This window comes from Topomyia yanbarensis, chromosome 2 (genome assembly GCF_030247195.1).
Source record: "Topomyia yanbarensis strain Yona2022 chromosome 2, ASM3024719v1, whole genome shotgun sequence".
NCBI lineage: Eukaryota > Metazoa > Arthropoda > Insecta > Diptera > Culicidae > Topomyia > Topomyia yanbarensis.
The window spans coordinates 331,042,974-331,067,997 of NC_080671.1; the positions used below are offsets into that span (position 1 = coordinate 331,042,974).

At 44.7% G+C, this 25,024-nt stretch overlaps 2 protein-coding genes across 2 annotated transcripts in view; both read right to left on the bottom strand.

The window, feature by feature from the left end:
• Positions 1–1,107: 1,107 nt before the first annotated feature.
• Positions 1,108–25,024, bottom strand: LOC131680590 (uncharacterized). Its single transcript, XM_058961304.1, has 2 exons — positions 18,728–25,024; positions 1,108–1,248 (listed from the first exon to the last, which is right to left on the bottom strand). Exons 1-2 carry the CDS (start codon positions 25,022–25,024, stop codon positions 1,108–1,110), a joined length of 6,438 nt encoding a protein of 2,145 aa, XP_058817287.1.
• Positions 1,122–25,024, bottom strand: part of LOC131683916 (5'-nucleotidase domain-containing protein 1) — a 28,247-nt gene continuing 4,344 nt past the window's right edge. Inside the window, exon 3 of the mRNA XM_058966322.1 lies at positions 1,122–1,248. The gene's annotated coding sequence lies outside the window, so the exon portion shown is untranslated. The remainder of the gene's footprint in view (positions 1,249–25,024) is intronic.

Genomic DNA, 25,024 nt, shown 5'->3' on the forward strand with positions numbered 1-25,024 from the left:
TGAAAATTTCATAACAACACTCGGCGAAATATATTTTTTAATGTTGATTAGGCCATTTTTGAGTCGCCCTCTTATTTTGACCACTCACAATTGCGCCCTGCAGTGTCGCCAGAAAACAAAAACCAAATGTGGGTTTCGCTGTGCTCGCCGGAGGGGAAAATTTGTTATTCCCCCCGGGCGTATCAAGCAGTTGGTTTTTGTTTAGGGCGACTCTGTTTACGGGCTTTGTAGACAATGATGCTGTCAATTTCGCCCGTACACACTACCTTAGAAATGCAGAGGCGTAATCCGCCTGGCGGCTTGTTTACAGTTGAAAGTCGGATCCGCCGTTTTGTTTTGTATTGATTTTCATGAAGTGTGAAACATTTATAAATGAATTTTTATATTTATTATGAAGTATTTGTACTCCTCTTTAAGATATTACTCAAATCTCCGTTTGTGTACATTTGTTATATAGGCCCATTTGTCGGTTCACGATCGATATTATTTTGTTTCCTTTTGGCGTGGCATGCGTATCCTTCACATGGCAAGTGGGCGGAAGGGTGACTCGAATGGACTTTTGAATGTTGGTTTTGTTCTTGCGGACGCAACAAACATGTGACGTAACGTTCTTGCTTACGCTCCCTACCCCATGTCAACCTTCAACTTCTAAAGCACTCTAAAGACAAGGTACAGTCACTGTCGCCAATGCGATAATCATGAGTTCTTCCTAGGACGTCATCATTGCCCAGGGTTGGCATAACGGTTTGTGCATTGGGCCGGAGTCCCAAGGGTTGCAGGTTCGAATCCTGCCCCTGGGGGAATTTTTTCACGGAATTGCTTTTGTTTAACTGACCATTTTGATCTGTTTTCCCCGTTGGATGCTACCAAAAAGTCTTAAATAAGGTATTGGCAAGTACTTCAAAAACCAAAAAAATTATATTTTGTTAAATTAAGCAGTTTTTACGATACACCCAAACCGAAAACTTACGACGTCCCACAACAACATTATTATTTCGAAATAATCAACAAAACACCATATTTTGGAGTATTTGTATTTAGAGTTTTTACAAACCTTCGCGCCTTGGAGGATTTTGAACATGACCCTCAACGGAACCTATACCGGTATCAGATCATCTTATTCTCTGCTAGCGTTTCAAGTTGTTTCTGCTGGGCACGCTTCATCTTGAAGGTTTTCTTGGTCGATTCCTTCGGCTTACGGGTCGTCTGTTTTTTTATGTGTTCCTCCAGTACCGGTGTAATCTCGATCTGTTCGAATAGGAAGCGATTAGTTGACGGAGAAACAACGATACGTCTTACAGAACAACCATGCAAATAAAGGATTTCTTTGGGTGCAATTGAAAGGCTCACTTTAACAGAAGATGATTAGCTAAAAGCTTTATTGGGATATAGGGTGATGAGCCTATTTGCGCTATGTTTCTATTATCACCCTACCCATTTGAAGCCGTTGGTTAGAGCAGTGTCTGCCATCTTTTTTCAACGCATTGAGTCAAATGGTAGCGCAACAATAGGGGCACTCGATTCGAGTTTTCATTGTGCTCAAACACAAAAATTTTACTGTTTTCAACGCATTTGTGTTATTATATTGGTTCTTAGCAACGAAGCAAAGCGGTTGATGTCAATTTTTACGCATTCCACTGATTGTAAGGCAAGAAATTACCGAATTAGTGAGGCACCTTGCTTAGTATGGTGAAAATAGGCTCATCACCCTATGTACGTTACTAGCATCACAATGCTAATGATCTTTAGCGTGAAGTAATTAAAATATAGGTAACAATTGGAAATTATCTCTCGCTTGATGTGAAAGGAACGTTTAAATCAATTTACATATTCGACACTGAGATTGAGTTATGATTGTAGCTAAGTATAATTCGTTACAGAAAAGTCAAGCCTTGGTATTACAATCTCATTGAGGGATTCTGACCTTCTGCTTTGTTTAGACAGACTACGTAGCCATTTCTTAGCATACAGGATTGTCCTGTGCGGGGCAAATGGGATGATCCTACGAACACTTAAAGTCCTCCCTGGTCGGCGCTCGAACATAAAGTTTAAGATCTATGAGACAAGCCCTGCACCTTATGTACCATTACGATTATTTTAAAAACATTTCAGAAACTGCAAGAATATGTATACCAAGGAGCTTTTATTTTATTTTTTTTAGAACTAAGCACCTTGATGTATACATTACTGTGGACTAGCTGCGTTTACTACGATATACCTACACTGAAATAAATCATATCATATCAAGTTATTCTATAGCTCTTTAAGAGCGATTTTCAGTTGTAGTAATGTGAAATTTCTGTAAACAACACTTATCGGATTATTAATATTTTTATCTAGCGTAAACATTTTATAGTGTGAGTAGTTATTGTCGTATAATGCAATTTTGCACGTTAGGGTGTTCCTTATTCACGTGTTTTGGATCGCGATATTTTTCGGTTGTTTTTTTATTAACTGATCAAACGGGTCAAGTTTATTGTTCGTATGCGTGACAATTTCAGTATTACATGAATTTTTTTTCTAAAACAACTACAATATGTATGTTGTGAAAATGCATTTAGCTCTCCCATTTCTTGTGTTTTCGAAAAAACCGGCAATTAATAATGTCCATGTACACTTCGGTGATGTGATAGAATTTCAAGAGCTCAACAGATTTCTAGCGCACGCTTATCGCTTAAATCCCTAACGTAAAACAATAAATAACGTGTGTCTCGAGGAAACAGGTTACAAAGATAAATAGCATGTTTTGGGACAGAATGAGAGCTTGTTGACCGTTAACACTTGCCTACCGCAGAACACATATACTTATTTATATGAATTAATTTTGCTATATGGAATTTCGCGTAAGATACTTTTTCTATCTAACATATAAAAGAATAGTTATGTATAAGTATATAACTATCGAATGTAATCTAGAATCAATTGTGCCTTTTAATTAGAGTAGTTCATGAGTTGAAGCGACAGTCGTCAATCGGAGGGAGAATATCAGATAGCAAACATGCGATAATTTAAACAAACAACTCATATAAACCCCTCTTTTGATTTGCCAGGGGATTGTTGTATGATGTGACTGTAAACATTGAGTAATTAAATTATTATTGTGTTACCAAGCTGGTCAGCTCGGAAAATGTATCTCGATTGAATTGAAAAAAAATCTTCGGCACATGGTGAACTTATTCTTTTAGCCTGTATGTAACTTTTAACGCTACTACGAATAATTTTAAAAAGTTCCTGTAACATTTAGATAATATAATCTCGGCATACGCTCTATCAATGTAATTAACTTCTTCGTACATTTATTTGAAGAATATACTTGTTAGCACGTTTCTGACGTGCGTGCATTGAAGATCGTTATCCACGTATAACCTCACTGTTTTCAGTTGCTTCACATTCTTGACTTTACATACTGATAAATGAAAAGCTGTTGCAAATAACCAAAATATCGTTTATAGACCACGTTGAATTTACATCCCCACCTTTCTCAGAAGTCTATATACATTTGTCGATTTTTTTTGAGAAACGCAATATACACTTATACACATTCGTTGGTTCATCGTTGCTCGAACCACTTTCAAAAATTAACCAACAGAATTTTAAAGTGGAATTGTGCATTTCGAATCGACTAAATTATGGTATTACCAAATACAAATTTATACATATTTGTATTTGGTATTACCACCGACAAACTGAAATGACAACTAGAACGATTTCAGTGAAAATTTTTGGCAAATAATTTAAACTCGGAACAGTAGCTCCATCTGTATAATGAGTTACACATCATTACTTAACGTGTCTTTCGTAAAAGAACACTAATGTCCTCTAGTAAAAGTCTGGAAACGACATATTCAAACGAGCAGAAGTTTTTCAAATTAAAATGAGCGGAGCATTGTATATTAACGTTTTAAGTAGAAAGTTTTGTACGTTTCATTGGAAACGAATCGTTTAATCATTTTGAGGCGACGAATTGAATTGGTGCATTTGATAATAAATGTCGAAAAATATGTATTATCCATGTTTAATGTGTGCTAATTATTTACTTTAACTGAATTTCTCAATAAAACTGACTAAAACTGTGCTTCTAAAGTTTCAGGTTTTCGTATGTTTTTTACACAAAATTGCACCACCTTTTATTAAAGTGTCCTCCCATAAGAAATACATTGCGACGAATCTTGCGCCGAATAGCGCTGCGAATCTTGCACGGGCAATATTGCGGTATTGACCGGCTTTGTTCTCTGGTTGACTTAATGAAAAGTGAATCGAAAAAATTGAATCAAATTCAAGTCGGTTCCGACAGCATGAAGTAACAAGTTACTTTACGCTCGTCCGGACATGCCGCAGACTCAGGTGATTTGTATTCTAATGCCAAAAGATCCTAACTCCTGCGGTAGCATGCAAAAGGTTAAGTCGCCGGGAAACTCTATGCTTGCTCAAATGACCCTATTCCACGCTTTTCTAAACTTTCTTCCCTCACATCCTTGCTCTCCCTTGAGTACTATGGCTCATAAAATTGAAAAATATACTTCATCTTCCAGTGTCTTGCTAATTAAATGTCGTTACAACAACTTCGGGATTTATTATCACATTGATTAATAAACTATTCCATTTCCGAGAATGAAACGATTTACGATCGAACTGTAGATCTTTCGCCGAAAATGCAGTGTATGCCATTTGCCCTGATTTACCTCATATTTTGTCAAATATTGTTTATATATATATATATATATATATATATATATATATATATATATATATATATATATATATATATATATATATATATATATATATATATATATATATATATATATATATATATATATATATATATATATATATATATATATATATATATATATATATATATATATATATATATATATATATATATATATATATATATATATATATATATATATATATATATATATATATATATATATATATATATATATATATATATATATATATATATATATATATATATATATATATATATATGTTTACAAAATTTATTCAGCTGTTTATCAAATGTTCAACAAAACTAGAACATATATTTCTAAGGTTATAGTTTCCTTTAACTATTTCAAGTATAGCCCAATTTCTTTGAGCCAAGTGCCTTGAAACTATGGTTGTCTATTTTCCCTTGTCCAAACTTCTACTGCAGGAACTCTAGTTACATAGAGTAGCTTCGATGATTATTAGAGAGTTGACTGAAAATTTCGTAACTCGTACTGTCAAACGAACGTACGTTTGACAGCACGAGTTACAAAATTTTGCGTCGACTCTCTAATAATATCTTGCCAAATTTGAAAATACAGTGTCATGTCAGTTTGTCGGTGATATTACACTCAGAGCCGTAGCGTGCGGTTGGTCAGGTTGGCCCCCGCCAAGGGCGTAACCTTAGGGGTGCTAAAATCTTGATCTGCATTATAAAATAAGTGAGGTTAAGCCATAAAATAAGTCAGGATAGTAGTATCATTCCCCGGTACACACAAAATTATTGTTTGAAAGTCGAACTGAAAAAGAAAGCCAAAGCAGACAGTAAAAAGGCGCCAGAAGACTACGCCGAGGTCCTGTTACTTCAGAATAAACAACGAACAAGAGAGACTTCAAATTTCAACAAAAATAGCGAAAATTATTGCAAACTTTTTCCGCTCTTTTTTTCAGTTTCATAGGAACAATTAAAGGGAACGGAAATGTGGCCATGGACAGTAAAACAGGCCGCCGTTATAAAGCTGTAGCAAAGATCGTAGAGTAGAGTAAATTGAAGTCGGTACCGGCAGGAGTTCCGCAATATCACAAAGTTGCCGGTTCCCAATCTAGATCCAACCAATGCTGTACCAAGTTGAATCTCTGGTTGAAATGTCACATGAGATTTTTGGTGTTCCTGGAAGCGTTGGAAACACTTTGATTCTTCTGAATTGTCTAAGACCAGGTGCTTCGGGTTATAGCCTTTTCTTGCTGGTATATTTAGTGACCTTTCAAGAGAGAAAAAAAAATATTCTTACAAAGACCCATTTGCTTGTAATTAGTGTAATACTGCATACAAGACGCGCGGCACAGACAACCGACCATGCAGACGATCCTTGTCGAAAAAGACGCGAAGCAGTCTCGCAATAGGTCATCCGACACTAGTTTGAAAGGACACCCCATTTTGTCGCGTCCAGTGCGATTGTCACTCAAAATCTTCGCTCATTGGAGCAACAAGTCATTGGAACAGGTAATCCCATTCTTCAGTAGATCCACGCATGCTTAGTTCGAGTCGATAACTACACCATCGATCTCAACTTTGTGAGCGGGCATGTAAACGCGTTAGTTCTTCGTGATATGTCGCCAGTAACGCCATTTGTTTGCTTTAGACAAACAATAAGTTCACAATTCTGAACTTATCTAGGCGAACTTAGAGCATCTGACACATCTGAATATTTCTGCGTCTTGCGTAATATTAGAGTACTTCGCGGACTATTTTTGATCCGAAAGAAGTTCGGATACGGACGAACCCTGTTCGTCCTTCTGGCGACGAATCCATTTTAGGATCATTTGGGTCAATTCAGGAGAGTTTATTTGGGCACGGACCTAGAGCTAAACGCAAACTGAAAACAGAAAAATAGGAAGGAAGAGACAGCAATCATGGGGGATATAATTTGAAAGATAAGTCTGAATTTGATAGTAAAGGAATAAAGTGGTCATCCATCTACACATGGCTGGGTGCAACCTATTTTATTAGAAACAGGAACGTATAATATGTGAAAAACTTTATCAGCAATAGATCATAAACGCATCTTTGTTTCATTTGCTTGTGCAAAAAGATGGGTGGGTGTTTGGAATATAACCGGAATGCCGTGACTATCCTTGGACTGGTAATTCAAATCCAATGATATGCACCGTAATCAACAATCTAACGATCAATTCAAAGTTCCTAAAATTGTCTCCTCGATATACTGCCGTTATACGCATATTTGTCCCATATTCTATGGGATTCTCTATATACATGGGACAACTATGCGTATAACGGTAGTATACTTGATATAAGGTAGAGTGCCAATATTTATGGGCTTTCTGAAATTTCAAATCGGACACGTCTCAAAGAGTATTGGTACCTTGAAAAAAGTCCCCATGCGAAAATTGAGCGCAATCGAAAAACAATGTCGAATGAAGCGTCGAGATCTGGTGTAATGTTGAAAAAAATGTCTATGGTGCAAGGAAAATTCTTGAATGGAGATGGGACTTGAGTTTGGAAATGCAATTTTTATTTATTTTTTTGTATGCTAAATGCTTTAAAAATCAATGGATCGAGATCTGGTGTAATTCGAGGAAAAAAACTTTTTATTTTTATATCAAAATCTCAGATAAAAATTAAAAGTTCCAGAGAGGCAACTTTGTTAAAACAATGTTTTATGAGAAGTTGCAAGATCCGTTGTTTCATGCATTTCTAAGAAATGTGGCATAGAAAATAAATTTAAAGCAACCTTTTCAAACCCCAGTATATACTCAAATGCAGAATTTTCCAAGTTCCATAAAGTCTATCTTAAAAAATTCAGGGTGGCGGTCGACGTTTCATTACATCCTAAGCAATTTAGCATAAAAAATCGAATTCGAATTCATGGCGGAAAATTTTTCATGCTATGTTGCGTTTCGGCTTTGCCTCATCAGAAACCGACACTAACACATTGTCGGAATAGATTAGCGCCGGCTTGACGCAAATCCCTTAAAACTAAAACACACTATGTGTTTCAATCAAACGACTGATCAAACGTGATGTCCCGTTCGAGCAGAAGTTCTGTTTATGCCGATGAGACACAAGTGAAGCCGAAACTGCCTGCTAAGCCAAGACAAGTTTCGGCTTCACTTGTGTCTCATCGGCATAAACAGAACTTCTGCTCGAACGGGACATCACGTTTGATCAGTCGTTTGATTGAAACACATAGTGTGTTTTAGTTTTAAGGGATTTGCGTCAAGCCGGCGCTAATCTATTCCGACAATGTGTTAGTGTCGGTTTCTGATGAGGCGAAGCCGAAACGCAACATAGTATGAAATAAGGATTTGTGCCCTCCTGTACAAAGACTGGTTTTTACCAACAAATTTTCACCCTAGTGAGAAATTTTGGTTTTACCAAATTTTCCTCCTTAGGGTGAAATATAGCATAGGAAAATTTTTGCATTTTAGCCGTTTTGCACAACCCTTTAATCGTGTCCGATTCAGTTAAACCTTTGCAAAGAGACTTCTTTCTTCGAGGCTCTATTGCTGTTGAGGTGCATTTGGTTATTAAATTCGATGATCACCTGTTTCATACATGCCATTGGCACCCTAATAAACAGTCTTCTGAATAGATGCTCCTTCCGTCGCCTTCACACATTTATCGTCAACTGATTTCTTAAATATACAGTAAAAAAAATGTAGCTGGAATTTCATAAAATGAACGACAGTCAAACATGAATTAAGTAGGAAGTAGGAGTGCCATTTCCATGTACACAAATTATTATTTGAAGGTCGAACTGAAAAAAGTAAACATCAAAGGAGGCACAACTGAGGCTCCGCCAAGGGCACCAGAATACACCAGGGTACTTGAATACAAGCGTATTTTCAAATCATTTGGTTTTGACTTACTTCCATGACGGAATGTCTTTCAGATATAGTCGCTGATCACAACGGATAATAATTTGGTCAAAACAACAAAGTATTTTTCAATTTACCTTGCAGTGTGATGCAACCTTTCTTATAAAACTAAAAATAGGGGAACCCGGGGCTTTTCGAACCTACCTAAGCAAACCGCCCTTTTAGATGGATAGATCTCAAAAAAATTACCCGGGCAAAGACCCTTATCGTTAGTTTGAAACCTCAGCTACATTTTGGTGCCATAAAAGATCATTTGCTCCACTCCATGGCAGCGCTAGGCGACGATATGCAAAACTCTACGTTTTCGCATCCTTTTACAATGTAGGGGTAATTTGAACCTCCCTACGGGGCAATTCAGCCCATTATTTGTTTTACGATGGAATTATGTTTACCTATGAAATATTTATTAGAGAAACTCCTTGAGAAGCAAAAAAATAAATTGTGTTACAAAAACTTAATCTGGATAGTCACCGCTGTTCGAATAGCTCCGTACGCTCATTTCGCACAAAACTGTTGAGCGTCTTTAAAATATCCGTGTTTTCACCCAAACAAAAATCATTCCATAAAATAGGAGCCTCAAGCTTTCCAAAACACTTGCTTGTTATTTGTTCCACCTTTAATGGTTGCTTTAATGACGGTTTTACCACTATAATGATTTTTGTTTTGAGGATTGCAAAAAATGAAACATCTCTTGTATCTCCTTTCTCAATAAACCAAAGATTTAGATTCAGTTGTCAAAATTATTGTTTTAGAATGATGGTTCCACGAATATGCACAACAGTCAGAAAGTCTTACGATTTTTTGAGAAATCGAGGGGGTCTGAATTACCCCAACTGTCTTAATATCCCCGGGTCCCCCTAATCATTATCCGCCTTTGTGCATCCTTTATTTAATAGAATTCAATATAAAAGTTGTCGACCCAAATTTTCATGATCTGCACATGAGATAACAATCATATTCATATCACCTACTGACTGGCCCGTTGAGTAGGCCAGGTCCACCGCCGGGGACTAGATCGAGTAATTCGCGAATAATATTTTAGTAAAGTCGGGAGCTGAATGGCCCATCGGGAAATTAGGGCGAAATGGAACGAGAGGGAAACAGAAGGGCCTAAAGGAATTGCGGTGCTAAATAGCACCGATCAGGTAGCCAAAAGGCTCAAAATGTTGTGTTTTGGTTTTAACCAAAGAAGAATCAATATCGAGAGACCTTCCTTCGCCGGAAACTCTCCGTCGGTGTAAGCTAGATTCAAGAAGTCTAGTCGGGGACTAGACCGAGTAGCTCGCGAATAATTCGGGAGCTCAACAAGTAAGTGATGGTAAATGATTGGTGGTGTGTCGAGGAGTGGTGCTGTAACCCCACTAAAGGAACTAACTACTAAGTAGTTGAATTAGAGAGGGTGCTATGCACATAAAAAAGCCCTTCCCGAAGTAATGCGGTAAGGTGCCGAGGAGGAATCAGGTTCTGGGCAAGAGCAGTGATTTTTAGCGGGCTGGGTGGTGGCAGCCCAAACCCGTACATTTTTCTTGCATTCTTAGAGCTTTTTTGAAAGATTTTTCTTTCTGCACTCTAAAAAGACACATGCACACACACGAAGTAATACCTTGTAGTTCCGTGGGGAAGAAGGGCGAAAAAAAGAGTAAGGAGTGTTTTTAGTGGTTAAGCACAAACGTGAGTCGTGAGTCCCGCACAGTGCCAATAAACGTTATAAGGACCAGGCGTACTTATAAAGGCGAAATGCTGTTCGAGCTTAAAAAAGATCCATTCATCAGACATAAATCAGTTTGAGGAAGGCGTTCAGTGGCACGCAGACAGCAGTGATACGCTTATCGCCAACAAGCTTATGTCGACCGGTAAGATCGAAAGCGGATAGTCGGTGTGCTCGTTACGATTGGTCCCTAGAGCCACTAAACAAATGGAGAGGTGTATCGGGTGCCTGGATTCCGGCTATCGGGCAAGAAGCTGTAGTTGCGGATAGATCTGATCTGCGCAGAAAATGTGGGGAGAGGGGACACATTGCTGAAGACTGCACAAAGCAACCGAAGTGCACAAATGAGGGCGGAAAAGACCACATGACGGGAGGCTTCTTATTCCCAGAGTCCAAAAAGGCGAAGGCAGGATGGAGATAACCCATCTTAATCTCAATCATTGCACAGCAACTGTTGTGGCAGTAAACAACAGAAACGAAGTGCGACGTCCCGATAACGGTAACTGGCTGGTGGATAGCGCAGGGATGGTGGCAATCCAAGTGATGGGCGGTTTCCCTGTCCAAGAGCTGGTGGATAGCACACACGAAGGTTTCGAGGATGCCCGGCGTATTCGTATGTAGTTGTTATTCTCCCCCACGGTGGACATCACAGCAGTACACTCGGATGCTGGATGCATTAACCGACTCGTTAGTCGGGCAAACGCCGGTTGTTATAGGAGGAGATTTTAACGCTTGGGCCGTGGAGTGGGAAAGCAGGCTGACCAACGCAAGAGATTACAGCCTATCGGAAGCACTAGCGAAGCTGGACGTAAGGTTGTGCAACGAAGGTTCCGCTAGCACATTCCGTAAAGATGGTCGGTAATCCATCATCGGCATAACATTCTGCAATCCTTCGCTGATGGATAACATGAATTGGCAAGTTAGTAAACAATACACACACAGCGACCACCAGGCGATCCACTACTGACTACACCATTGGTCGACGGAATTGTATTGTGGCGCGGAGAATGAGGACTGGTGCCGTCCTCCGTGCTGCCTGCCTGAAAGCCAGAAGACGCGTTCAGAGAGCAAAATCTGAGGCAGTCGGAGAAGAGTGTAAAGTGACATTCCGGGTGGCTAGGGCCGCTTTTAAACGCGAGATAGTGCTTAGTAAGTTCACCTGCTACAAGGAGTTGTGCAGAGAAATAGACGCTAACACCTGGGCCAATGCTTACCGAGTCGTGATGACCTTATGCTGACAGACGTACTGTTCTACTCTCTGAGTTAGGAAGGATGGCACCGACTTGACATGGCGATTGGGCTAACAGCACGGTTGCCTCCGTCCCGACAAAACCTTGGCAGGTCTCTGGGTATGTTCAAAACACGTCACCAGTTGGTAATAATAGGTTCGAATGAAGGATAGTATCAACCCTAGCATGACCTTCCTACTGAATAGATAATAATGGGATCACAAGAGGCGACTACATACAACGAGTGGAGATAGCAGCCCAGAGTTGGAACCCAATAAAATGGAGAAAAATATAGAAACTCACACATACGGAGCAAGTGCGGCGAATCCGTTCGCCAGAGGCCGTTTGGTTAAGTCACCACCACTAGCAGCAACTGAAGTTATTCAATAAGAACAAGAGAAGGGAAAGCAGCAGCAACAACAGCCAGAACAGAGCGGGATGAGTTATACCCCACAAAAGCCAAAAGTAGTGACAGCGAAGTACTTGGTGGAGGAGCTCCACAAGTTTGTGGACGCGATAAACAATGTCCATAAGGACACTGAGAATTCTCAGAATCCGAAAGGCGCTAGTGTCTGCCGTGAAGCAGTATGACACGGCAACGCGCAGGTCTGATGTAGCTGAGCGGGCATTGGTGTCGACTAAAGCTGGTGTCGCAGAGGCTGAAGTGCTCCAGCTGACGGAAACGACCATCAGACAGGTGGCTTTAAATACCCTTACTACAAAAAGGCTGAATCACTGTAGCACCGCACAGCAACTGTTATGGCAGTCTACGACAGAAACTATATGTGATGTCGCTTTGATTGCGGAGTTGTATCAAGTCCCTCCCTGAGAACGGTAACTGGGTGGCGGATAGATCAGGAACGGATGTGATACAAGATGTGGGCAGTTTCGCCATCCAAGAAGTGGTAGAACGCTCGTAATCGCCAAAATCAACGGCGACTTCGTGTGCAGCTGATGCGCTCCTCCAAGTGGAGCGGTTAACCGAGCAGTTGATCGGTCGGAAGCCGGTAATCATTAGTGGTGACTTCAACACCTGGGCTATGGACTTTGGGAGTAGAATAACTAACACAAGAGGGAGTATCCTGCAGGAAGCTGTAACGAAGTTAGACGTACGAATGTGCCAAGAAGGTTCTGTTAGAACATTTCAGAGAGACGAGAGGGAGTCTATCATTGACGTCACATTCTGTAGTTCTTCATTGACAGCAAACATGGATTTGAGAGTATCCGAAACGTATGCGCATAGCGACTACCAAGCGATTCACAACCGTATCGGTCAACGGAACCGTGCTGTAGGATAACCGGCGAGCGAAAGTGGAAGACAAACGCCTTCAACAAAGACATCTTCGTTGAGGCACTTCGACCGAACGGCGGGACCGACAAGGTGTATGCGGCTGACCTATCACAAAAGAATTTTGGCGACTTGTTACGCCACAATGCCTCGAAAACTTGAACCACCAACGTCCAGCTTACTGGTGAATGGCATCCAGCTTACTGGTGGAACGAAACGCTTAGTACGCTATGCGCTGCATGTCTCAGAGTCAGAAGGCGGGCTCAGAGAGCAATATCGGAGCCAGATAGAGAAGAGCGCTAGTCTGCGTTTCGGGAAGCTAGGGCTGCTTAAAAACGGTAGATCAGACTTAGCAAGTCAGATTGTCGCAAGGAGCTGTGCCGAGAAGTAGATGCCAATCCCTGGGGCAATATCGAAAATGAAGGGCTCGATGACACCAGCCGAAATGTATCCGGGTAAGCTGAAGAGTCTTTTCCCGAAGAACGATCCAACTATCTGGCCACCGGCACCGTACGGCGAAAAAGAAGGAGCGAACACAGACGATCGGCAAGTGACTATCGATGAGCTCGCAAATGCATCGAAGCGCCTGAAATCAAAAAAAAAGCCCCCGGTCCGAATGGAATGCCAAACGTCGTGCTGGAAGCTGCGATCCTGACATATACGGACAAAGAATCATCCTAACAGGTTGATGAAATACGTTCGGATTTCGGATTCCACAAAGGAGCATCGACAGTGGATGCAATTCGAACAGTGCTCGAAAGTGCTGAAAAGGCACCTAAACAGAAGTGAAGAGGAGATCGATACTGCGCTGTGGTAACGATGAATGTCAATAATTCATTTGATAGGGCCAGCCATCGCTGCAGCGCTGCACAGAATAACGGTTCCCGATTAGCTATGCCAGATCCTGATGAGCTGCTTCCAGAGCAGAGTGCTGCCATACGTGACGAGTGAAGGGCAAAAGTCAATGCTAGTCACAGCGTGACAGTGAAAATCATGGGTTTTGCGGACGACGTGTCACTAACGGTGATGGGTGTAACCGCTGGTTATACCGTTTATTGTTGACCTTGCCACAATGAAATACTACACGCGATTTGCTCAGTCCACCCATCCTAAATCCTACCCTGGATATGATGTCAAGCTGTGTGTGTGATAGCCCGCCAAGTCTGAAGTTTCGTCTGGGACGGAGAAGTCACTCACGCGGTAACGCTCACAGGTACACGCTAGGGATACCGGTTGCAATGGTTTGAGCGAACAATGTCGTGCAACATTCAGTCCATTGGTGTTGCGGCTAGTAGAAGGGTTGCCAATAAAACAAAACGATCTGTCAAAGTTCGGTCGAAACCGATATCCGACCCGATCGTTTAGTATGTCGAAGCAAATATAGCTTGACCAATAGATTGATCGAGTTCTTTCCATCCACAACCATCAAAGGGACCTAGAAGTGCGCATCGTGTCCGTAAGGTTCTTTGTTATAATCTGTACAAAGCGTATAAGTGTAAATTTGTGTTTCTTCCGCAGACAAAGGTGCCCTCGCCGACCATTTTGGTCTAATACCGACCACCATTTTGTAATCCCGAACGACTTGTGGACTGGAAAGATCGACATAGCGGAGCGCTTTTACTACCAAGATACCCCATTCGCTGATAAGGACCGTTATTAACTGCCATCAGACCCAGCTCCATATGCATAGGCACATCGCATGTCGAAGCCCCTTGCATTTGCCGGTCGTAAGAGCCATTATCAGTCAGATTTCAGGATAAACCACTTCCGTGCAGCCTCCAGAACCAGCCACTTTCGTCCAGGCTCCAGAACCCGCCATTACCGTATAACCAATAAGAACACGCTCCGCGTTCCCGTCGCAGCCTTCATCACCATAGTGGCCATACAAACCGCAAGAATAGACTGACGTCACAATCCACCTAAAGGCATTTTATGTAGAATAAATTTGTATTATTGCATGAAATTAGCAATATGCTGGTTTAGTTGGAACCAAAGTGAGCCCTTTTGAACTCTTATTTACACCTCTCGTTTGTTTTCGTCTATCGTACTCGGAAAGGAGTTTCAAGCTTCGTCCTTGGATGCTTTTGTTGAAATTTGTACATCATTAGTCTTTTGTCTTAGGGTCTGTGGATTGGCATTCCTTCTCCTTGAACGTAAACGTCAGTCGATGGATCCATTTCCACCTGTTCCTGTTGACGAATGAGTTACCTACCATTGATATCCACAGCATAAACTTATTTCCCCTCACAACAGCGGTTCAGCGGATTCGGAGGGCACATGATTGCATCGAAGCGTGCACAGAAGCAATTGGGAGTTAGTCAGCTATCTACTGTTTCGTCATCGATATTCCAATAGTTAAAGCTTGGAGTGGTGCGTTGAAACCCAAGCGGTACCGTGAAAACAGGAACAGGACATTCCAGCTTACAGAACAATATCGTCACAGGCAGTATACGTTATCGTCGGGATGATCCCCATCAGCATCACTCTGGTTAAGGACGTGGAATACTACTAACAAAGAAATGCACGTAATGCAAGGAAATTGGACAGTGCGGGCTCATTGGCTATGTTGCAGCAGGAGTGATACAACTCATCCCGGCTTGGGTGCATAGGAAGCATGCAGAAGCGAACTTCGATTTGAAGCAGTTTCTGTCCGGGCACTGAAGTACATGCATCGGTTTGGACATGCTTCGTCACCCTTTTTCTCGGAGTGTGCGACCGTACAGGAGACACCGGAACACGTGGTCTTCGAATGCCCTACGTTCGAAGAAGCTCGTAGGGGTATGCCTGGTGTGACAATATAGTCGAAGCAATAGCTACGGCGAGCATACCTGGGACGCTGTCATCAAAGTGGTTACGAGAATACTCTTAGAGCTGCAGAGGAAGTGGTGAAGAAACCAGCAACGTAGCGCCTTTGGCTGGAAAGTCGCCGTTAAACCACAAATCGAGTTTCGAGAGAAATTCCGCCGCCGGGGGATTCTTCATCGGTCTAGACTAGATCCACCGCCGGAGACCAGTTGAGTAGTACGCGACGTAGCACTGGGTTCATATCGTCAGGGTGCCAGTGAATCGAACGTCAGGCTTCAACAGGATCGCCTGACCGACCTGGACACCCTACCGGGTGGCTCGTGAGTAGACTAAATCCACCGCCGGAGATTAGACCGAGTAGACCGCGTCGAATAGCTAACAGGGAACCGAAAGCTACGCTCCGCCCGGAATCGCTGGATTAACATCACCCCTACTGACTGGCCCGTTGACTAGACTAGGCCCACCGCCGGGCACTAGTTCGAGTAGATCATGAAGTAGCACCAACAAATGGTCGTCGGGGTGCATGTGAACTGGAAGTAACCTTCCACCCAGATTCGCAGGTCCGACCTGGGCATCTGCCCGGGTAGCATCGGTTTCGGTAGATCTTCCACTGCCAGGGAACTCTTCGTCGAAGGAAGAGAGGTTCACAGTCCGGAACTATTCCGAGTGGTCCGTAGCGAATCGCTGGTTTGAATCGTTGGGACACCAATAAACCGGACGCAACCCTTCACTCGGAGTCAGTGAACCGCTCCACCCGGAATCGCTGGATGGACCTCAGCACCTATCGCGGACTTGGTCGAGTAGATCGGGACGAAGCGAGAAGCTAAATGGCTCACGGAAACGAACATCGGTATCGGGAGAAATCTACCGCCGGGGAATTCATAGTAGAGTAGATTCGCCACCGTGGATTTTTCAACTATATCGTGACAAAAATGGTCTCACGAAACAAACACCGGTACCGAGAGAAATTCCGGTGCCGGGGAACTCATCGCCGGATAATATCCGAGTAGATCTCGATAAACCTGGGAGCTAAATGGCTCAAGGAAGCAGGTATCGGTGTCGGTATAGATTTCTCCGTCGGGGAACTATCGGTCGGAGGGGGGTGAGTTCACCGTTGGGGACTATCAGAGTAGATCGTTATAAAGGAGATGAATGAATCACGGAAACAGAAGCTAAATAGCTCATGGAATCAGCAGCTGAACAGCTCACGAGGATGAGAGCTAAAATGGTGATGTAATAGATGGAGGCGAGAAATAAGAGTTAAATCAAAGCTCAAAGGTCAAACCATTTCATGAACCAAGTGTGGCTTCGAGATAGAGCAGAAGAAAGAGGTGCGACAAAAGCACAACGAGCCTCCCCCCATGAAGTAATACCTTGTTGTAGTTCCGGGGGAAAAAGGAAGTAAAAAAGAGTGGGGAGTGTTTTAGTGGTTATGCACGAACGCGAGTCATGAGTCCCACACAGTGTTACTATGTACACTAAAGGTCAGACTTCTGAAGCTTTTTAAGCCTTACCATAAAACACACACACGCACTCGTCACGTCACGTCGGTTGTGTCGTTGGCGACGGTACGGGAATCCGCCGGTTACGCAGTGAGGGATGGATAACGCGCTGACTCAACGCATGCACTGAAGCCAAAGGGCTTCGCGTATGCAGAGGAGCCTACAAACTCAAGAACAGTTGGGAGTTAATGACAGTAACACTAATTCTATCGGAGCTCCAGCGCAGCGGAGATACTAGCATTAGGTTGGCAACAGCTACAAGTAGTTTCACGTCGGTTAAAAATCCTGCGAGGGTGGCTATGAAGGGATACGAGGCAAGTTTTAAGTATCCCTGGATCGGTTCAGGTATAGATGGATTCATATGTTGGCGACGGTAGTCACCGGTGGACCAGCAGCGCAGCAATCTGCACGTGAGAAGGAAAGAAATTAAAGGAAAAAGAACAAAATAAACACCCATACAGCAAACAGGCGCAGTCGAGGAGCCAAAGGGCTTTGAAAGAAGAATTGCAAGATCAAGGTTCACAAGAGGTGGTTTAGGTTTAGTCAGTAGGCTTGCTGGCGAAAGAGCTGCAGTAAGAGCCCGACGGTACCACGGCCAAGTCGACAGAGATCTCTTTTGAAGATTCCTCCTCGATCAAAAATGTCACAGTAGATAGTATACTTCTATTATGGAAGATAGGTCTAAATACTGGTCGCAGTAGTTCGTCTCATGCAAAAGAGCATAAATTATTTAGTAAAGAACCCCTGTTAGAATTCTGACAATCTGGCTATTTGACGTTACATGAACTATCGAGCAATGTAAGACGAACGACGCAATTGCGTTTCGGACAAAATTTCAGATGCATACATTCCTAACAATAGTTACAAAAAACGAAAAAGCATGTTCCTGAGCATGAATAGTAGAAAATCTGCCAGTGGCGCGTGATCACAGCATCAACGACACGTTACACACCATGAAGAGTGCAGTTGTACTGAACATAGCAAAAACAGTCAAAAAAACGAGAGGCAGCTCAAGGAGTAAGGGAAGATGGGGTAAAACGCAATCCCTCAGGAAATATGATAATAACTTAGCTATAGAACTTGTTGGGTGGATTAAATAAGAGGCTTTTCAGCAACACCCTAAGGAATGTATTCCAAACGGTATCAGCTAAAAGATCGGTCAATTATTGTATCTCGTTAATTCCCAACAATTACGGCTAGATTACAGGGCAATACGCAAGTCACGTATCACCTAACCTCAATCGTGCACAATTCGAACGGTTGAGTGCGTTTCTTGGCCTTCCGGCACGGAAATAAATGTTTGCTTATATCTTCACGAATTCAACGTTCTATTTACTTAAACTTCCAACAATTTCTATCTATTCTTTTTTCTTATACCTTTCTCTCATCTCTACGTGACGTCTATGTTTTTCTATCCTACCATTTCAAACGATCCTTTTTTTCCTTTTTCTATCCTTCCATTTCAAACGGTCCTTTTTTCCCTTTTCCTATCCTTCCATTTCAAATGGTCCTCACTACATCAAAATTGTCCACCGACAGGTGGTAGACCGTGGAGTTGGAAGGGGTCAGCGGGACATACCGTAACACTCCCCGACCCGTAAGGCTGGTTAGCTATCTCCGGTTCAGCTTTACCTTCTGCTGTTCCCGGCTGAAGCCCCACCTTTTCTATGTCGATCCGCGCCAGCTTTGCAACAGGTCGATGCACCATTCCGTCGGGAGTTTGCACCACGGCATCGCGAACTCGCCCATCTCGGCCCACCACGACCTTGGCTACACGTCCTCGAATCCATCCGTTGCGTATCTTCTCCTCTACGATGATCACCGAATCTCCTACCTCGATCGGTTTTGTCTCCTCAAACCACTTGGTACGACGTGCGATGGTAGGAAGATATTCCCGCACCCACCGGCGCCAAAACTGATCTACCATTGTACGGCATAGATTCCAGTCGTTCCTGCAGGCTTGTCTTGGATCCGTAAGCGTCTTCGGAGTCTGCGTTACGCCGCTCGAGCTCATTAGAAGAAAGTGGTTCGGTGTTAGAGCCTCCTGTTGCGCCGTCTCCAGAGGAATATATGTTAGCGGTCTCGAATTGACCACACTCTCAGCTTCCACTAGCAACGTTGCCAGCGTTTCTTCGTTCGGCGTTCGAGAAGACTCCATTGCAGCAAGAGCGATTTTCACCGACCGCACTAGACGCTCCCAGGCGCCACCCATGTGAGGTGATCCAGGTGGGTTAAACACCCATTTCGTGTTCGCGTTGGTGAACGTTTCGGCAAGCTGGCGCTCGATTTTGCCCATCTCCTGCTTAAGTTCGTTGCTCGATCCCACGAAATTTGTGCCCCTGTCGCTGCGGATCTCCACAGGTGCTCCTCTGCGTCCGATGAAACGCCTGATCGCCATCTTGCAAGATTCCGTTGAAAGTGTGTGAGCGACTTCGAGATGGATTGCTCGTGTGGTCATACACGTGAACAGAGCTACCCATCGTTTTGCAATACTTCGGTTCACCCGCACGCCGATCGGCCCGAAATAGTCGACGCCTACGTAGGAAAATGGACGTACGTACGCCTGCAACCTGGCCGCCGGGAGTGGAGCCATTCGGGGTGTCGCCAGACTTGGCTTCTTGACTTTACACAAGGCGCACTCTTTAGCCACCTTACGCACGAACGGGCGCAGCTGCGATATGTGGAAACGCTGTCTCACTTCGTTCACGACAGTCTCGCCATTGGCGTGAAGAAATCGTTGGTGGTACCATTCAACCAGCAGTCTAGTCACTGGATGGGCTTTCGGCAATATTACTGGAAACTTAGCGTCAAACGCGGCGACGGTCGCAGCAGATATCCTTCCATCAGAACGAATAACACCTGCTTCGTCCAAGTACGGAGACAGTTTGTATATTTTGCTGGTTTTCTCTAGCCGCGCCTGTTGTCCTGGCTGCTTGTCCCGCATTACTGACAAAGTCGCCACCTCGTCCGGATACTGCTCACACTGCACCCAACGAAAGATTGTGGTTTCGACTGTTGCTAATTCCTCTTGAGTGAGTGGTCCGTCCAGTCGAGTCTCTCGTTTTACCGTTCGCCGTAGATTTTGTACGTAGCGATGAACATGTGCTACCGATCGATACAAATGCGTCAGTTTCGAGAATCGCTCCCACCTCACAAGTTGTGGCGGTACGATAACCTCCTTGTGCACCAAACACGACCTCAGCTCTTCATCGGTCGTCGCGCCGACTGAATCTGCATCTATGGTCCATTGATCTTCTGGCAAATATAAATCGTTGTCACCACGGAACCAACGGCCGCCTGAGGACAAACACGGCCCTTTTCCCCACTTTGTCGCATCGTCGGCGACGTTCTTTCTCGATGATATCCAACGCCATTGCTTCGCCTCCGACTTGGACAAAATCTCACCTACTCGGCAAGCTACGAACTGGCGATATCTTCGATGATCTGAATTTATCCAAGCCAGCACCGTCTTAGAGTCACACCATAACACTGTCTTCTCGACTACGAGCGAGTGCCCAGTGAGGATGGTCTTCATCAAGCGAACTCCGATTACCGCTGCCATCAACTCCAACCGTGGGATGGAGTGTGCCTTCAGTGGAGCCACCTTGGATTTCCCACCGACTAACGCAACAGAAATCCCATCCGGAAATACCGCCCGAAAGTAAGCGACACACGCATAAGCTTCTTCGCTAGCATCCACGTAGATATGCAGTTGCAGCGACAAGATATCTTTCACCGAACGTTGCGGAAAGTAGCAACGCGGAATGCTAATCTGGTCCAGATGTTTGAACAAACTCGTCCACCGCATCCACTTCCCAAGTAACTCCTCCGGAATTAGTTGATCCCATGTCGTCTTCGCCCTCCACAGCTCCTGGATTAGTACCTTGCCGTGTATGAGGAAAAAACACAACAATCCTGCCGGATCGAATGGGCTCATCACTACTCGCAGTGCCTGGCGCTTAGTTGGATGCTCCGCACCCACCGCTAGCGTCGTTGTAAACGTGAAGACATCGTCGACCGGCTTCCAGTACATCCCGAGCACGCGTTCGGTTGAACTGTTCTTGTCCAGCTGGAGACACTTTTCTGTGACTGGGTCTCTCTCCCCGACCCGTGCGAGAACCTCGGTGGAATTTGAAAGCCAGTTCCGCAGATGGAATCCGCCGAGAGAGTGGACCAGTTTGACTTCATGTGCCAGCTTCACCGCTTCGTCAACGTCGTCAGCGCTGTCCAAGTAGTCATCCACGTAGTGCTTCCGGATAATTGCGTCGGCTGCAACTGGATACTGTCTTGAATGCTCCTTAGCGTTCAAATTCTTCACGAATTGTGCCGAACACGGTGAACACGTTGCACCAAACGTTGCGACGTCCATCAAATACACATCGGGGGCTTGTGTAGGATCATCTCGCCAAAGCAGTTGTTGCGCATGTCGATCTTCTCGTCGAATCCGAATCTGGTGAAACATCTCCTTCAGATCCGCGCACAGAGCGACCCGTTTCTCCCGGAATCCGTATAGAACATTGAGCAACGTATTTAGCAGATCCGGCCCTTTCAACAGCATCGTGTTGAGTGCGACTCCATCCACTTTGGCCGCTGCATCGCAGAAGATACGAACCTTGGACGGCTTCTTGGGATTGATGACCACTCCTAAAGGTAAGTACCACGTACGCCGTGGATCTGAATCATCGAGCTCCTTCCGGGTCGCTTTGTGTATGTACCCTTTCGCTTGATACTCAGAAAGCTGTCTCCTCACACTTTCGCCGATGAGTAAATCCCTCTGCATACGCCTTTCCAAACACTGCAGTCGTCGAACCGCCATCTGGTAGCTGTCCGGGAACTCGAAGCTATCGTACTTCCAGAGAAGCCCAGTTTCGAATCGCTGTCCGACCCGCTTAGTAGTTTCCATCAGGATCTGATTTGCTCGTTGAGTTTCCGCGGACTCAGGATGGGCGACTTCCATTATACCCAGACTCTCGACTGAGAAAAATTTCTCCACGAGCTCATGTAGGGTCTGCTCGGCCTCCTGGCACTCGCATATGTGGAAACTATGAACGATATCCCCTGACTTGTCCTGGTTGGATCCGTAAACCGTCCATCCCAAACGTGATTTTGCTGCTATCGGCTCTCCCGGTCGGCCATCTCGTAGCTTGAGTGTCGATGTAACGTGAGCGTTGTCGTTTCCGATGAGGATGCGCGGTACCGCTTGATCGTAATCATCGATCGGTAGGCCCTTTAGGTACGGAAAGGTTTCTGCGAGTTCCGCGTACCGCAAGGATTGTCGTGGTAAGTCCAGCTTGCTTACGGTGCGCACGTCCGACAAAGAATGTTTGGATGCCCCTGACCGTCCTGCTATTTCCAATGCGACCCGTTGAGAATTAGCTTCTGACCTCTTCACGTTCGCCGTCCACTGCAAGCACAATGGTTGCGGATCTCCTACAACCCCAAGGTCTTTTACCAACTCTTCGTCAATCAGCGTTCTCTCCGAGCCGTCGTCCAAGAAAGCATACACGGACACAGATCGATTGTTCCCATACAAAGTCACTGGAATAATACGAAAAAGCGTAGTCTTCCCAGCGGAATGATGGTTGGTGACAGCTTTGGAACTACTTGGCTTAGCTTCATTCGATACTTGCCTGGACCCATTCTTCGCCGAATTTCCGTCGTTCCCAAACTTCTTACAGCCATTTCCTGGCGTCTTTCCGTTTTCCCTGGCCTGCTGGGCTTCATTTGTGTCCCGTTTGGAGTGCAGCAAAGGGTGGTGACGCCGTTGACACCCGTCGATATCGCATTGCTTGCGATTCTTGCAGGGGCGCCTTCCGTGTGCTCCAAGACAGAGCCGACACAAGCCGAGTTTCTGTATTGTCTCCCAGCGTTCATCGACCGTTTTCTTGTCGAACTCTGAGCAGTCTTTTACCCGATGCCCCGGGTTTTTGCAAATGAAACACGCTGGGCTTGATGGGTGCATCGTAACGCCAGATGCTTCTTTGTTCGTCGCCATCAAAGAAGAATCCTCCATTGAGTGAGTTCCGCAGAAGTTTTTGTCCTTTCCTATTCGCGGCTGCTGTACAGGTTGCGGCCTAGGATCGTAGTTCACGGTCACGTCGGATGCCGCTCGCACGAGCGTCTGCATATACTGCGAGAAAGAACGCAGGTTCACTTCCCCGCAGCGCTGCTTGTATAGCGACCAGTCCAGTTTCATATGTGCTGGAAGCTTCTCTACCAACTCGAACAGTAGCATCGGATTGTTGAGATGCGCTTCATGCCTCCCGGCTTCCATATGATCACAAAAATTCTGCACCGCCATACCGAAACCGATTAGCGTATCTAGTCTTTCCTGTTTTGGCGCAGGTACCCCTCGGATCCTCTGCAACAACGCATGGATCAACAATTCCGGTCTACCATAAAGTGTCTCCAGCGTAGCTAAAACATTTGGGACGCTCGCCGGTAGCAACAGTCGACTCCGCACCGATTCAAGTGCGTGCCCCTTCAAACACCGTTGCAACCTCGCCAAATTTTCCTCGTTCGAAAACCCGCACGTCTGAGTAGAGTTAACGTACGAGCTAATGAATAGCGGCCAGTCCTCCGGATTACCAGAAAAGATTGGCAACTCCTTGTTCATCACGTGTCTTGCCGCCAATTGTCGTGGTGTCGGTCCCCAATACGCCTGCTCGTCATGCAACGGAGGTTGCTGCGCACCAGCCTGGAACTCCGCAAACCGTGGTTGCTCCTGCGGTCCCAATTGGATTCCTGGTGGCACCGTCTGCCTTCTCGAAAACCTTTGCTCAGTGGGGATCACAGACGGTAACGGTTGGCCGGCGTACGACTGGGAATACTCTCCTCCCAGTAATTCTTCCACTGTCACTGGACCTCTAATTGGGCCTGCACTATCTCTATTCACTGCGGTCGATTGCGCGGCGATTGCAAAATTCGGATTACCAACTCGCGGAATGACAAACGAATTGCCTGCTGGAGGAGGCTGGGTGAGAGGAAAGGGATAGTTTTGGAAAGCATGCTGCTTGGGGATTACATTTGCGATGCCTTTGCTAGGCCCGGCGAGCGCGGAGGTAACCGAGAAAATGTTAGCCTGACCTCTACCAACTATTGGCGCTGTTGTGCTTTCGGCTCGACCGATAATACCCCCTAACGTTGGCTCAAACCCTGACTGCCCTAACGAAATACCTGCCAACGCTGCTTCTAGAATACCCTCGTTAATGCTAGTTGGTTGCTGCATGCCGTCCTGCCTAGCTTGTATTCCAGTTGCGGTCGTCGCGTTACTCGTACCAATAGCTGGAGCCTTCTCCGTCGGGACAACCAACGTCGAATGGGCGACCTTCCACTGCTGTACCTTGCTGAAGGAACTCTGCACTGAGGCGACACTCCGGTTGTCTTCATCGCCTTCCCCACCTAGGTCAATCACCTCTCTCAAACGGAATGACTCGTTCATTACCGCCTGCTCTAGCTGCAATTGCCTCCGCTCAAACTCTGCTTCCTTTTTCTGCTTCTCTTGCTCCATCTTCCGCTCGTGCTCCCGGCGCTCCAACTCTATACGCTTCATCGCCAAAGCCTTCTGGGCCTCAAGTCTCTCGAGCTGTAGGCGAGCCCTTATTGCTCCAGCACTACAGGTTGAAGTGCTCGTTCCTGCTTTGCTGTTAGCCTTGCTTCCGGGTGCATCAATCACCGGAATCTGTGCCGACGGTCTCTGACAGTTTGGGCATGTAAACGGTCGGTCTGTCGCATCAATGCTGTCGTTCACACCCACACAGGAAAAATGCCACCACGAATCACAGTGACAACAGCTTACCATCCGATCCGTGTCAGGTTCATTACACTGGTTACAGTGTGTTTCCACGGTGGGGGCACTTCCTGTACAATTCGGCAT

Coding starts and splice junctions, on each gene's coding strand:
- LOC131680590 (XM_058961304.1), bottom strand. CDS start 25,024: ATGCCGAATTGTACAGGAAGTGCCCCCACCGTGGAAACACACTGTAAC. Junction 1,249..18,727: donor ACGGGTCGGGGAGTGTTACG/GTATGTCCCGCT, acceptor CTATTCGAACAG/ATCGAGATTACACCGGTACT.